Source organism: Salvia splendens, chromosome 3 (genome assembly GCF_004379255.2).
Source record: "Salvia splendens isolate huo1 chromosome 3, SspV2, whole genome shotgun sequence".
Lineage (NCBI taxonomy): Eukaryota > Viridiplantae > Streptophyta > Magnoliopsida > Lamiales > Lamiaceae > Salvia > Salvia splendens.
This window is the reverse complement of record NC_056034.1, coordinates 6,637,145-6,650,005: the sequence shown is the minus strand read 5'-3', so window position 1 is coordinate 6,650,005 and position 12,861 is coordinate 6,637,145. Positions and strand designations below refer to the sequence as shown.

At 40.2% G+C, this 12,861-nt stretch overlaps 1 protein-coding gene across 1 annotated transcript; it reads left to right on the top strand.

Annotated features, from left to right (window-relative positions):
* The first annotated feature begins 4,409 nt into the window (after positions 1 to 4,409).
* On the top strand, positions 4,410 to 6,858 carry LOC121796482 (putative late blight resistance protein homolog R1B-16). The gene is made up of 3 exons (XM_042195322.1): positions 4,410 to 5,354; positions 5,609 to 6,476; positions 6,590 to 6,858. The coding sequence occupies exons 1-3, from the start codon at positions 4,410 to 4,412 to the stop codon at positions 6,856 to 6,858; spliced, it is 2,082 nt and encodes a 693-aa protein (XP_042051256.1).
* The last annotated feature ends 6,003 nt before the right edge of the window (positions 6,859 to 12,861 follow it).

Here is a 12,861-nt window from a genome sequence, read left to right as displayed (position 1 = left end):
GTTTTACAGTCATTTTTTATCATTTTTCACATGTGGCATTTCGTAGAAAGGCTTGTACCAAACACACGTTAATTAGAATTCTTAATGTGGGCAATTTGTACCAAACAATGTACATTCTTGGAAAACACTATCCCACAATATGAGAAAAGCTTCTTATATGTGCACTCAACTACTCATGAAAACACTATCATCCAACCAATCACAGTAATTGAAACTTGAAGTTGGAATAGCCAAATAAATAGTGTAATTAATAGCCAAATAAATACTTGCAAGTTGGAATAGCCAAATAAATAATTAATAGCTAAATAAATAGGGAAATTAATAGCCAAATATGGACTTTAGTCTAATTAATAAGAGAGAAATTAAATAACGGGTATCGCACTTGGCAACGCAGAGCTGTGGTGACCTTGAGGTCACAGGTTCAAACCCTCCCACTCGTTGGGAGACTTTCAGCCTTAATCCGCAAACTCAATTGAGCAGGGTTAGTCGTATTCCGCCTTTCCAACCTTAATCCGAAAAAAAAGGTTAAGTGAGAAAAATAAAATGATTGAAATACAAAGAGAAATATAGAGTAAATTGGAGAAGAATTGACATTGTGACGTGAAAACTGAGATAAAACGAAGAATAAAATAAATATATAGTATAAAAATAAAAACCAAAAATAAAGTAACAATAAGTGAAACAAAAATATTTGTATATCTATTTACTAATTAGAGCATCCACAATAGCGTCCTAGTCGAGGCTCTATAGCCACTTGCATGCGGCTAGGCACTGATAAGGCTCGTTTCAAGCATTTGTTCAGATTATGTGCTTTGAGCTAACGTGCAATTTTGAGTTCAAGTGCGTAGAAAATCTACCGAGTCCAGGAACATTTTGCAAATCGACCGAGCAGACGCAAATCAAGTAGAATTTGAAGTGAAGTACCACAAGCCGCCAAACTGACCAAGGAGAATCATGAAGACGGCGATAGGAGCAGAAGTGGAGAAAAAGAGCAGATTTTAAAGATCCCTCTTTAAGGGCACAAGCGTCAAATTAGAGAGAGAAAGTGTCCTAGGGATTAGAGCCTCAAGCCTCCTCATATAAAGGGATGGAGATTGAAGAATAAGACAACTCTCATTCTTAGCTCAAGTCTCCCGAGCTCATTTTCACTTCATTTTCTTAGTTTCTAATTTTGCGCACTTGGAGGGGAGTTCATTTTTGGCCGGTGGTGTCCTTAGTTCGTGATACTTGTATTCCACCGTCCTAGGTGGGCGAAGAAATAATCCTTTATTTTCTGCTTTGGATGATTTCCTTTGTTTTTAAGTATTTTAAGGTCTTGAATTCTTAGCTTGTGAATCTCGAAGTTGGATTTCGTGGATCTGATCTTATATCTGATGCTATGGATGTTTTTGTTAAATATTTCTTTGGATCTCATGGTGTTGATGTTTGGATTTTGTTTTGTTGGATGTGTTTAGCAATTGTTAGTTGTAGGGTGTTGGAATCTGTTGAATTCGAGTCTGATTTCATGGATCTGAGTTTTACGAAGTTGAATTTCGGTGGACCCACGTTAGATCAGAGTTTAAGTTGGTAGATCTAAGCTATGTTGTTTCGAATCTGCATGATTATGGCTTACTACTGTCCGTTTATTAATTCCGCTTGGTCAAGTAGAGTAGATCTGATAGTCCTAGCTTGAATTTCATATTTATGTCTTGTTCCGAAGCATGCTCGGTTTCAATGGTGTTTGTTGTTCTGTTTTACTCTGTTTCACTTTGATTACATGAAGAAGATGAAGTAGTGGTGGTTAGGATTCAGATCTACGGTTTGCTTTTTGCTTTACGCTTTTTCACAGCTTTTTGCCAGCTTAATTAGTTAGCGAAATTGGTCTTCACTTTTACGTTTTGTTTGGCTATTTCGGGAAAGTTTTGTATGCTCTTTCAGTTACAGGTGCTCTAGGTAGTTTAACTTCAGTTTACAAGTTATTTCATGTCCAGTGTCATGCATGTTTCCGTACTTTGTTCAGTCTCCTAGTCAGTTAGATAGAATAGTTTTAAAATTCTGCCGAATCCAGTAGATTTAGCTTAACCCACTACAATGCATGACAACAGCCTAATCCTTCCAAAACGTCCCGAACACACTCTTAGCACGTTATTCCTCGTGGGATAGATTATTACTTCCCTATACTAGTCAATAGTATTATGGGTTAAGGTTTTGATGTCAGCTCTTACAACGAAGCCGACGTCACGCGATTAGGTCTAGATTCCGCTTGACCAGTTTGATTTGGTAAATCTACTTGACCTATTTGCGGTTTTACTTGTTTATTTTTAGAACGCGTAAGGAGTTGTAGTTTCAGGCGCTATTGCCGGCGGCCAGCCAAACAGATGAGAGAGAAATGTTCGAGAGCTAAGGCGTGGATGAGAGGCGATTGGCGAGCCGTCCGATTTTTTTTATTATTTCAACTATGTTTTGACAGAATATAGTAATTGAGTAATCGAAACAAATATAAACGAAGAGACATACATTTACGTGGTTCACCAACACTGTGTACGCGAGACCCCCGTTTGACTAGCGACAAACAATATAGATTTAAGACATACTAACAAACTCTATATATACGGCTTGTTGCATTTCATCTTATTCACACCACTCGTAGAGTTTTATTTTATTGAATTATGTTTGCACTTTCTCCATTTTTGTCCAATTTAATTTCATACTACATCCGTCCTACAAGAATATGCACTCTTTCTTTTTTAGTCCGTTCAACATGAATATACACTTTCTAATTTGGAAAGTCTCTTATCTCTAATGAGGTGAGACTCATTCTCCACTAACAATGCTTTACTTACTTTTTCTCTCTACGTTCCTCTTACTTTACCAATTTTACATTAAAACACGTGTCATCCCCAAAGTGCATATTATTTGGGGCGGGGGAGTATTTGTCAATATATTTGCTAGGTTAGGGCATTGGTTAGGCTGTTGCTTGGCTGGGCTGGTCTAGAGCTATTGTGAATGCTCCTAGAGATTACTACTCCCTCTGTCCCCCATTAATTGCTTACTTTTGTCATTTTCTTCCGTCCCTTATGAATTGTTCACTTCCATTTTTTACTATAAATGGTAAGTAGGGCTAACATTCTACTAACTCATTTCACTCACATTTTATACTCCTCTCGTCCCTCTTTAGCAGTCCCGATTACTTTTTTGCACTCGTTTTATAAAAAATGATATTTCTTATTACCATTTCTTCACTTTAACTATTTACTATCATTTTTATAAAACAAGTGCGGAAAAGTAACCGGGACTGCTAAAGCGGGACGGAGGGAGTATAAAACTAATATATAAAAGTAAGTCACTTTTCTTTGCATTTCTTAAAACTCGTGCCGGAACAAGAGGTGGGCATTCGGATTTCAGTTCTTTTTAACATATATACTAATGGAATAATAAATATATAGTCCATCCGTTCCATGTTAATAGAATTATTTTACCATTTTTGAAAGTTTCAAGTTAATTGAGTCATTTCTATATTTGGTAAAAAGTAACCCTCCCTCTTACTTTATTCTCTCTACATCTCTTACTTTATTCACCATCTACTTAACACACTATTCTTAAACCCTGTGCTAAAAAAAATACATCTATTAACAAGGAACGGAGGGAGTATATAATATAAAATTAATAGAATATACTACAATACATATTATATAAAATATATTAAAAGAATATATATTATATACTCCCTCCGTCCGCGAATAGGAGTCCCGTTTTGCCATTTTAGTTCGTCCGCGAATAAGAGTCCCGGTTCACTTTTACCATAAATGGTAATAGGGTACAACCTTCCACTAACTCATTTCACTCACACTTCATTTAAAACTAATATATACAAGTGGGACCTCTATTCCACTAACTTTTTCCAACCATTTTTTTTAACATTTCTTAAAACTCGTGCCGCCAAGAAATGAGACTCCTAATGGCGGACGGAGGGAGTATATAATATAATAGTATTAAATTAGTAGGATAAATATATATAATATTATATTTAAAATATAATTCGATTTTTTGTTTTTTTTTTTGCCCGAACCGAACCGAAAAACCTATAAAAATCGAACCGAATTTCAAATTTTTGATTCGGTTCGGATATTCGGTTTTCGGATTTTTTTTTGCTCACTCCTAGCCAAAACTAAAGTGACAATTATTGGGGACTGAGGGAGTAAAAGAAAAAGTCCAAAGAGCATTTGTCCTAGCAGCAAAGAGTTTAGACATTATTATAAGAGGTGCTGAGTTCGGACCCTCGCGACATCATTTGCCATTTCCTTAAAAAAAAGCGCGGGTCGAAAGAGAAAGCCACTGAATAAAGTAAAAGCATGAGCAAGACTAAATTTGAATGACCGAAGCTTCTCAGTCAAGTATTCAGCCTCCTTTCCCACTGAAATTAGAGATCGATGGCAGCCTACGCAGCTCTAGTTTCGCTCATGAACGATTTGGAGCTGATTCCCAACCATCCCACTCATTCATTTTCTTTCGACAGCAAACAGATCACTCTCCTTTCCCAAATCGTCCACTCCTTGATCGATTTTATGGAAACCTTCGATTCTCATGGATACACCACAGAATCCGCTGAAATTTTAGAGACCCGAATCGCATCGGCTGCTCACGCGGCTCACCCCGTGATCGAATCCCACGTAGTTGATCAACTCCTTACTGGAACCCCATCACCTGATTTCTCGCTCGATCTGCAGAAATCAATTGAAGATCTGCACTTTGTCGTCGAGATAGTGGCGATGCAGTTTAATAAATCCAAAATTGGGTTTAATTTTAACACATATTCGCCACATACTTCATCGGAATTTAGGTCTTCAGGGAACAATGTGATGGTTGGATTCGATGCTGCCGTTGTTCGACTTATGGAGATGCTCACATTCACCGGAGGAGATTCCAGTCAGCGCGTCGTCCCAGTCGTGGGGATGGGCGGAATGGGTAAGACTACTCTTGCTGGAAATGTTTATAACCATTTACTTATTCAGCAGCATTTTGATATTCGCTGTTGGGCCACAATATCTCAAGAATTTAGTGTAGACAATGTTCTTACACAACTACTTTTTGAGAATCGAAAAACCGATGGGGATGTTGGTAGATTAGGAGAAGAGTTGCATAAATTGCTATGGGGTAGAAGGTATTTAATTGTGTTAGATGATATGTGGAGTTTGGAAGCTTGGGATGATACACATATGTTTTTCCCGGATAATGGCAATGGGAGTTGTGTCGTTGTAACGACTCGGCTAGCAAACTTGGCAGCTCATCTTAGCTCTTCCCCTCTCCAAATGAACTTTCTGGATGAGGAGAAAAGTTGGGATTTGTTTCGTGGAAAGGCATTCGAGAAGAAGATTGTCCTGTCTAGTTAGAGGAAATTGGGAGGAAGATAGTGAAAAGATGTAGAGGACTTCCTCTGCCGATAGTTGTGATTGGTGGGCATCTTAGAAAATCATCTAGGGCGGTCGAATATTGGGAGAAGGTTGCTGGTTTTATAAACCCGATTTCGAGTATAGGGGAAGATGAGCAGTGCTTGAACATAATTAGTTTGAGTTATTACCACCTTCCTGCTTGTCTAAAGCCATGTTTTTTGTACGTGGGGATTTTCCAGGAAGATGAAAGGATTGATGCCTCTAAACTCCTCAGATATTGGGTTTCGGAGGGGTTTATTAAACCAAATGGATCCTCAAGTTTGGAGGAGGTGGCAGAGGATTACTTGAAAGATTTGATTGACAGGAATCTCATTTTAGTTGTTGAAAGGAGGTGGAATGGAAAAGCTCATTTTTGCGTTATCCATGATATAGTGAGAGAGTTGTGTTTGAAGGTAGCCAAGAAAGAGGAATTTATGTGTGTGCTTGATACCACACATGGTGTTGGAAGGGAACATCGCATTGTGATTCCGGAGGGGAAGAGTCTTGGTGCTCTGGAATCACCCCCATTGCTCCTCCGTTCTCTTATACTCCGTCCCCGACTGCTAGGGCAGCTTGAATTTTATAGGTCATCACTTTTCTCAAGATTACTGAGAGTATCAGCTTATGCCACTCATATTTTCTTGGGTGAAGGAAGATGTTTCCCAGCTGCTCATTTTCAGCAAGTTAACTTACGCTGTCTTATTTTTTACGTTACCTGTTGTTATCCCGGCCCCTACCTGATTCCCTCATCAATATCCCAACTATGGAATTTACAAACACTAATCATACATCACGATGGTGTTTGTGTTACTGCACCATATGAGATATGGGAGATGACACAGCTCAGGCATCTCAAGCTCGATGGAGTTTGTCTTGCCGACCCTGTTCTCAAGCAGCGAGAACGAGAATGCATTGTTTTGGAAAACCTACAAAGACTCGTGGGAGTGAAAATTTTGAGATTGACAAAAGAGGTTTGCAAAAGAATTCCCAACATAAAGGAATTGGCTGTAGATTACCATCATCCCACAACAAGCTCGAAATATTGCCTTCACAATCTCACCCTCTTCAGTAAGCTCGAATCGCTGAAGTTATCCTTTGGTTCTGAATCAGAGTGGCGCGATGTCAATCTAAGCTTGAGCTTCCCAAGCTCACTTGAGGAGTTGTGTTTGCTGAATTGTCAGATTGGGAAGAACTGAACACGAGGATTGAATCCTTGTCCAATCTTGGATATTTAGAACTGCATTCTGTCAAAGGATCCAAGTGGGAGCAGTGTGACCAGGAATTCTCTAGCCTCAAAGTGTTGATGATATCTGATTGTGATGAGTTGGTGTACAGGAATGCAAACAGCTCTCATTTCCCGATACTCGAAGCTCTTCATATCTGTGGTTCATCTAAACTGAGCCAGGTCCCTTCGGATATTGGAGAAATACCAACACTTCGAGTTATTTGACTGGAAAGCTGCAGCGTGTCTGCTGCGATTTCAACAGTGAGAATAGTGGTGGAACAAGAGAGTCTCGGAAATCAAGACCTTCAACCTTGTTTTGGTTTTGATACACTGAAAGAAATTGATGAGTTCCACAAAATGTTGAAAGAAGAGGGTCTACCTAGATATCATTTTCGTCTGGTGCAACTTTTCTTTGAGATTAAAGGTTCTGTGGTTTAACTTTTGTTCTCCATTTTAATTGTATTTTTCGACATGTGTAGTTCTGTAGAATTAAATTTTCATGTGCTTTGGATGTACAACTTAATTTTAGTTTATGGTCAAAGTTAAATAAAACTAGTAGAAGGTGTAAATTGAAATATAAGGAACGTATTAACGAATAATTCATGAAATTCAGTTTGTATAAAGTCTCATTCCAGTAAAATTTTAGTATTTTAATAGTTAGTAAATGATCATTCTCATTTTTAAGGATAATAGTTATTTAAATCATGAAGTTTGATCAAATTCTGGTCCGTCCTATGAATTTTTAATTGATATATTGAATCACGAAGTTTCATTTTTTCTCCATTGTCACATCCGTGCAAAAATCGGCTCTTTGTGATGTTAAAAACGATAATATTTCAATCAACTAAGAAGATGATTGAGAAAATGAAGGAATATAAAAGGAAAAAAACTTATATTAGTTAAACATGTCATCTTGAATATCGTTAAAAGATGGCATTTTGTGCATGGATGAGATAATTGAGAAAAATTAAAATTTCGTGATTTAATATTTCAATTTAAAAGTTCGTGAGACAAACCAGAATTCGACCTTCGACCTAACGATATTTATCTAATTTTTCAATTTTCATAATTGTAGTTATGGCTGGGGAAAAATACCGTAATACCGAAATACGCACTTACCATACCGAAAAAATACCGAAAATACCGTAACTTTCGGTATGGTATGATACTGTACCGTAAGATTTTGGTACGGTAACGGTATGGATTTTTCATATACCGCGGTATACCGCATTATTCCGCAAAATTACGGTATATGCCGCATTTTTTGGTATATACCATTAATTAATACCGCATACCTAGTATATATATATATAGATATATACCATATTTATAATATTATAAAATTTATTATTTATACTCCCTCCGTCCCACAAAGTTTGTCCGGTTTGATCCGGCATGAGTTTTAAGAAATTGTTTGACTTTGTATTAAATGAAGATGTGTAGTGGGATAAGTATCCCACGTTGAGAAAATTGAGAGGGATATTTAATGTCTATTTTTGGTAAGATTCCAAATGTGACAAACTTTGTGGAACGGACGAAAATGATAAAATGGGACAAACTTTGTAGGACGGAGGGAGATATATTTGTTTGACTAATGCAGGTTCATAGACGAATGGTTGTAAAGTGATCGTGAATGAAGTTGAAAGAAATGAAGCTAATTGTTTTTTATTTTAATGTTGGAATTTTATTGGTTGGACGTTGTATTAATTTTGAATATTAAGAACTTGTGATGGAATTTTATCATTTTAAACATTATCAAATAGTTAAAATGTTATTTTCAGTATTTAATGTATGAAACATGTTCTTTTTGTCGGTAAGAGCATATTGGTGTTTTAGTATACCGTGCAATACTGCGGTATACCGAAATACGGTACAGTATATTGAAATGTCGGTAAGGTAACGATATTCATATTTTGATATACCAAAAAAATCTGTATGGTACGATATCGTTTTTTCTCATACCGTACTTTTCAGTACGGTATGCGGTATGTCCATTTCGATAGGTATACCGTACCGACCCATCCTTAGTTGTAGTGAGCGAAATTTGATAAATGTCAATTTACTTCTTCAAGAAAAATAATCAACTAACCTATATTGTTCATTCAAGCCCCATTAACTCGTGAGAAAATTGAGGCCATTGAATTCCACACGCATGACGCAACATTGGAATAATTCAAATGAGGAGCTAGTATTTGTGTTCTCATATTATCTAAAGCTCATTCGTATCTATCTCTATGTATTTGGAAATTTTAATAAACAACTACGATTTGCTACTAATATAGATTTGTGATGGTTGATGATCTATTGATTAGAGACCCCACCTAGTGATGATTTAGCGAATTTTTGATGGGAATAAATGCAAGTAATAAATGAAGATCACAACACTGAAAATTACGTGGTTCGATTTACTGAGGTAAATCTACGTCCACGGGAAGAATAGAGGGCAAATTTGTATTGCTTGATCTAGCTTACAGATTACAATGCTGATTTGCTATATGAGATTCAGGATCTAGAGAACTTCACCTTGGTCTATCTGATCTAAGTTCTATTTATACATTCGAACTAAGATCGTGGTTTGCAGCCCTGGTAGGGGGGGTTGATAACTGCTTAATACCACTAAATAGATCGTGGGTGTAATGGAGGTCGTGGAGATCGTGCATGGGTCCACTATTTCCTTGTTCGGTCGAATACTGAGACTGAACTGCTGAACTTTCCCGATCAGCTTTTGCCGATCTGAGAGTTGAGCTCGATTGGTCGGCTTTTACCGAGCTATAGGCTGTGACCGAACTCTTTGGTTGTGCCGAACTGATACTCTTTCTTGGGTTTTGGGCTGATGGGCCGTCACTGCTATTGGGCTCGCAATTATTGTTTAGTTCGTATCCCATCACCACCCCCCCCCCCGAAAAGCGAAGTGAATCACTTCGGCATTTTGGATAAGTGTAAGGGGGAGGCTGACGTCAGGGGGCGTGCTCTGCACGTGTCTGCATTAAATGTGACAGCAAATCCGGCCAGAGAATCCAGAAAAAGTGGGATTTGAAACGGTGCGACGAATTTGAAAACGCCTCTGCGAATCTGATAAATATTTCCTTTCTTCATCATTGGAACACTTTTGCGATTATTTCTTCTGCATTCTCTCTCTTTTTCGTAAAATTTTCTTCCGCTTCTTCAAGAATTTCTTCAGAGACTTTCGACCATCGAAGAGTAAGAATCATGTCTTCTTCTTCTGAAACTGTTTCTGAATCAGGTAGTGGTAGGAAGGGGGGTAAGGGATCTTCTGGCCGGAAAAAGTCCGGGGAGAAGACGGTAGAATATTTTCACAGCATTTTGAGTAAGGATACTGTGATATCCTTACACAGAAAATATTTTCTTCCTGGGGGGTTAGTGGTGATTCCCGACGACACTCATAGGGCTAACTCGCCGCCGGAGGGTTATGCCACCGTTTACGAAGCCTGCTTAGAATGCGGGCTTCGTTTCCCTCTTCCCCCCGCGTTTGTAGAGCTTCTTGATTTTTTCCAACTTCCTTTAGGTCAGGTGACTCCAAATTCTTGGAGGCACTTATCGGCCTTTGCTGCCGAGCTGCGTAGACTAGAAAAGGATCTGTCTCTGAGGGCAATCCTTAATTTCTTTCAGTTTAAGAGAAAGGGATCCTGGTTTTACTTGATCCCTTTACAGCCCTTTAGAGCCTTCTGTAAAACCAAATGGCCGATGTGGCAAAATCGCTTCTTTTTTTTACAATAGGACAGCGGCTCCGGACTTTTCCTGGAGAGGGCCGAAGTCCGTAATTCCTCATCCTCGGGTAGAACCGTTGGACGAGCTCGAGGGCGGGCTCAATAAGATTCCCATGATTAGGAAACAGTATTTGGAATCTGAGCTCGTCAAGGGTGACTTCGTGTTCGACTCCTCGTCTTCGGACGAAGAGACTGAGGGTGAGGATTTCTTTTTTATGCTTTACTGCTTTAGCGGCGAAAACTAACTTTGTTTTCTTGCTTTTTGGCAGTGAACATGCTAACCAAGCTTGGTCGCAAATCCTCCGAATCAAAGGAGCCGGAGAAACAGAAAACCACCAGCTCGGCGTCTGATGCCGAGAAGAATCCGAAGAGGCAGAAGACCTCTTCGAGTCAGTCTTCGGATCCAAAAAAGCCGGGATCGACCTCGGCAAGGGGGAAGGCGAAGACTCAGAAACCCCCAAAAGCGCCAGAGAGAGACATTGTCCAGGGGGGTTATGGATCAGGAGTGGTTACGGCCACTTCGGAACATATCTCTGAGCCCTTTTTATGGCCAAAGGACTTTGTAGAGGTGAATTTTCTTCTTGATTTTCTGGCTTTGCTTCTTTCCTATATTTTTTTTGTGGCCCCTCTGTTGACTTTCTCCTTTTTCCATTTTCAGAGGAACAATATGCTCTGCAAACTCGTCACAGTTGAACTCTCTAAAGCGTCCAGCGATTATGATGAGATGCAGAGGAATTTGAATGCTGCTCGTCACCAGGCCGAACAGGCTCGGGCAGACTTTGAGAAGGCAAGGGTCGCTATGATCTCGGCTCAGGATGAAGCCCAGCGTGCCAAAGACCAGCTCATCATCCAGAGAGAGCGGTCGAAACAGAGGGAGGCGGCTGCCGTGGTTGCTCAGGGGGAGGCTCTCCGCGTTTACACGGAGAAACTCTTTTTGAGCAATCAATTTTCGGACCTTATCGGTGATCTGCTGAAATTGATGACCGATAATGTTGAGCAGGAACCCGAAGTCGTCTTGCCGCTGTATGGCCGAGAGATTGCAGCGCGTCTCCAGAGTCTGCCGCTCCTTGAGGAGCTTGCGTCTTCATCGGTCCTGCTTTCTGCTGAGCGAGTCCGTAATTGCCGTGCTGACCGTGACGAGAACATGGAGGCCATCTTTGCCTCCTTGGGGCCTGTTTCACCCGCTTCAATTTTCAAAGAAGAGGGTGAGCAGGAAAATGAGGCCGGCAAGGAGACCGAGCAGAAGGATCAGCAGACCGGCGACGGGCACGCCGAGCAAGAGGTGCAGCAGATCGGCGATGGGGGCGCCGAGCAGGAGGGAGGGAGGAGGGAGGCCGAGGCTGAGACCGAGGTCGACAAGGAGAAAGAAGCTGAAACCCACAGGGAAGCCGGAGACGAAACTGGCGGAGTATGATTTCGTCTCCCTTCTCTTAGTTTAGTTTCCTTCTTTCTATTTGTAAAATGGCCTTGAAGCCCTCCTTGTGTAAATTTTTTCTTGTGAATGAAAAAAAATTCTTCTTTCTACACTCGTGTCTTCCTTATAGCTTTTCTTAATCTCTTTTACTCCTATTGTGGTTTACTGCCTGCTCGGTAAACTGAAATGCCGAACTGACATAGCTGCTTCGTATTCTTAACTCTAAGGAGCTGGAGGTACTTCACTGGAAGCGGCTATACTCTTTGGCTTTAAATGAAGCTGAGAAAAAAGCTATAGATGACCAGATGAAGTATGATGAACTCTTGGCTCGTTTAGTGGAGCTGGAGTCCAACAATAAGGACTTAGAGTCCATAAAGAAAGATCTGGAGGCCGAGCTGAATACTGTCATCGCTGAGAGGACTGCATATGAAGATTTCATCTGCGGGCGCGGGGGAATGACTATATCTGAAGTTCAGAATCAAGTTGATGAACAGTGGGAGAAGCTTCATGTACTCCGGAAGAACAATGTGCTGGAGAGCTCGGCTTGCCAACAAGTTGTGAAATCATTGCGGCGCTTGGCTTCTCTGTACGACATCATTCTTTCCCGGCGTCCCTCAATCGAGAGATTCCTTAGCCGTTTCTCGCTAACAGATGCTCACACTCCAACTCAAACCTCTAATCCACTTACTCAAATTTCTACTCCAAATCAGCAACGGACTCAGGAGCAACCGGAAACGTCAAGACAAGAACGCCCTGAAGTTCGTAGAGGAGTTGTGAATATGAGTGAGCAAGATCAGCGAATGCTTCGTGAAGAGACTCTTCGCCGCCGAGGTGCTAGAACTTCCCGGACTCAGGGAAGAGGCGGTAGGTCGATCAGAGCATCTCGTCCACCTACTTATTCTTCAACTGCTCGGAACGCCCGAACTCAGCATCATGAGGATTTTTCGGATAGGTGGCTCAACTTTAGCAATCGTAGACAGTAGAATAGTCCTTTGTAATGGTGTAACGCATTCTCGTAGGGCAGCGGAATTGTATGCCCAACAAGACTTAGTAAATGAAATTATTCATTTCGCTTCTATCACTGCG

Bases quoted from the DNA above. Each gene is read 5' to 3' on its own strand.
- LOC121796482 (XM_042195322.1), top strand. From the start codon at position 4,410: ATGGCAGCCTACGCAGCTCTAGTTTCGCTCATGAACGATTTGGAGCTG. The intron at 5,355-5,608 runs GTCCTGTCTAGT...GGGATTTTCCAG, and splicing joins AGGCATTCGAGAAGAAGATT to GAAGATGAAAGGATTGATGC. The intron at 6,477-6,589 runs GTAAGCTCGAAT...CTGAATTGTCAG, and splicing joins TCACAATCTCACCCTCTTCA to ATTGGGAAGAACTGAACACG.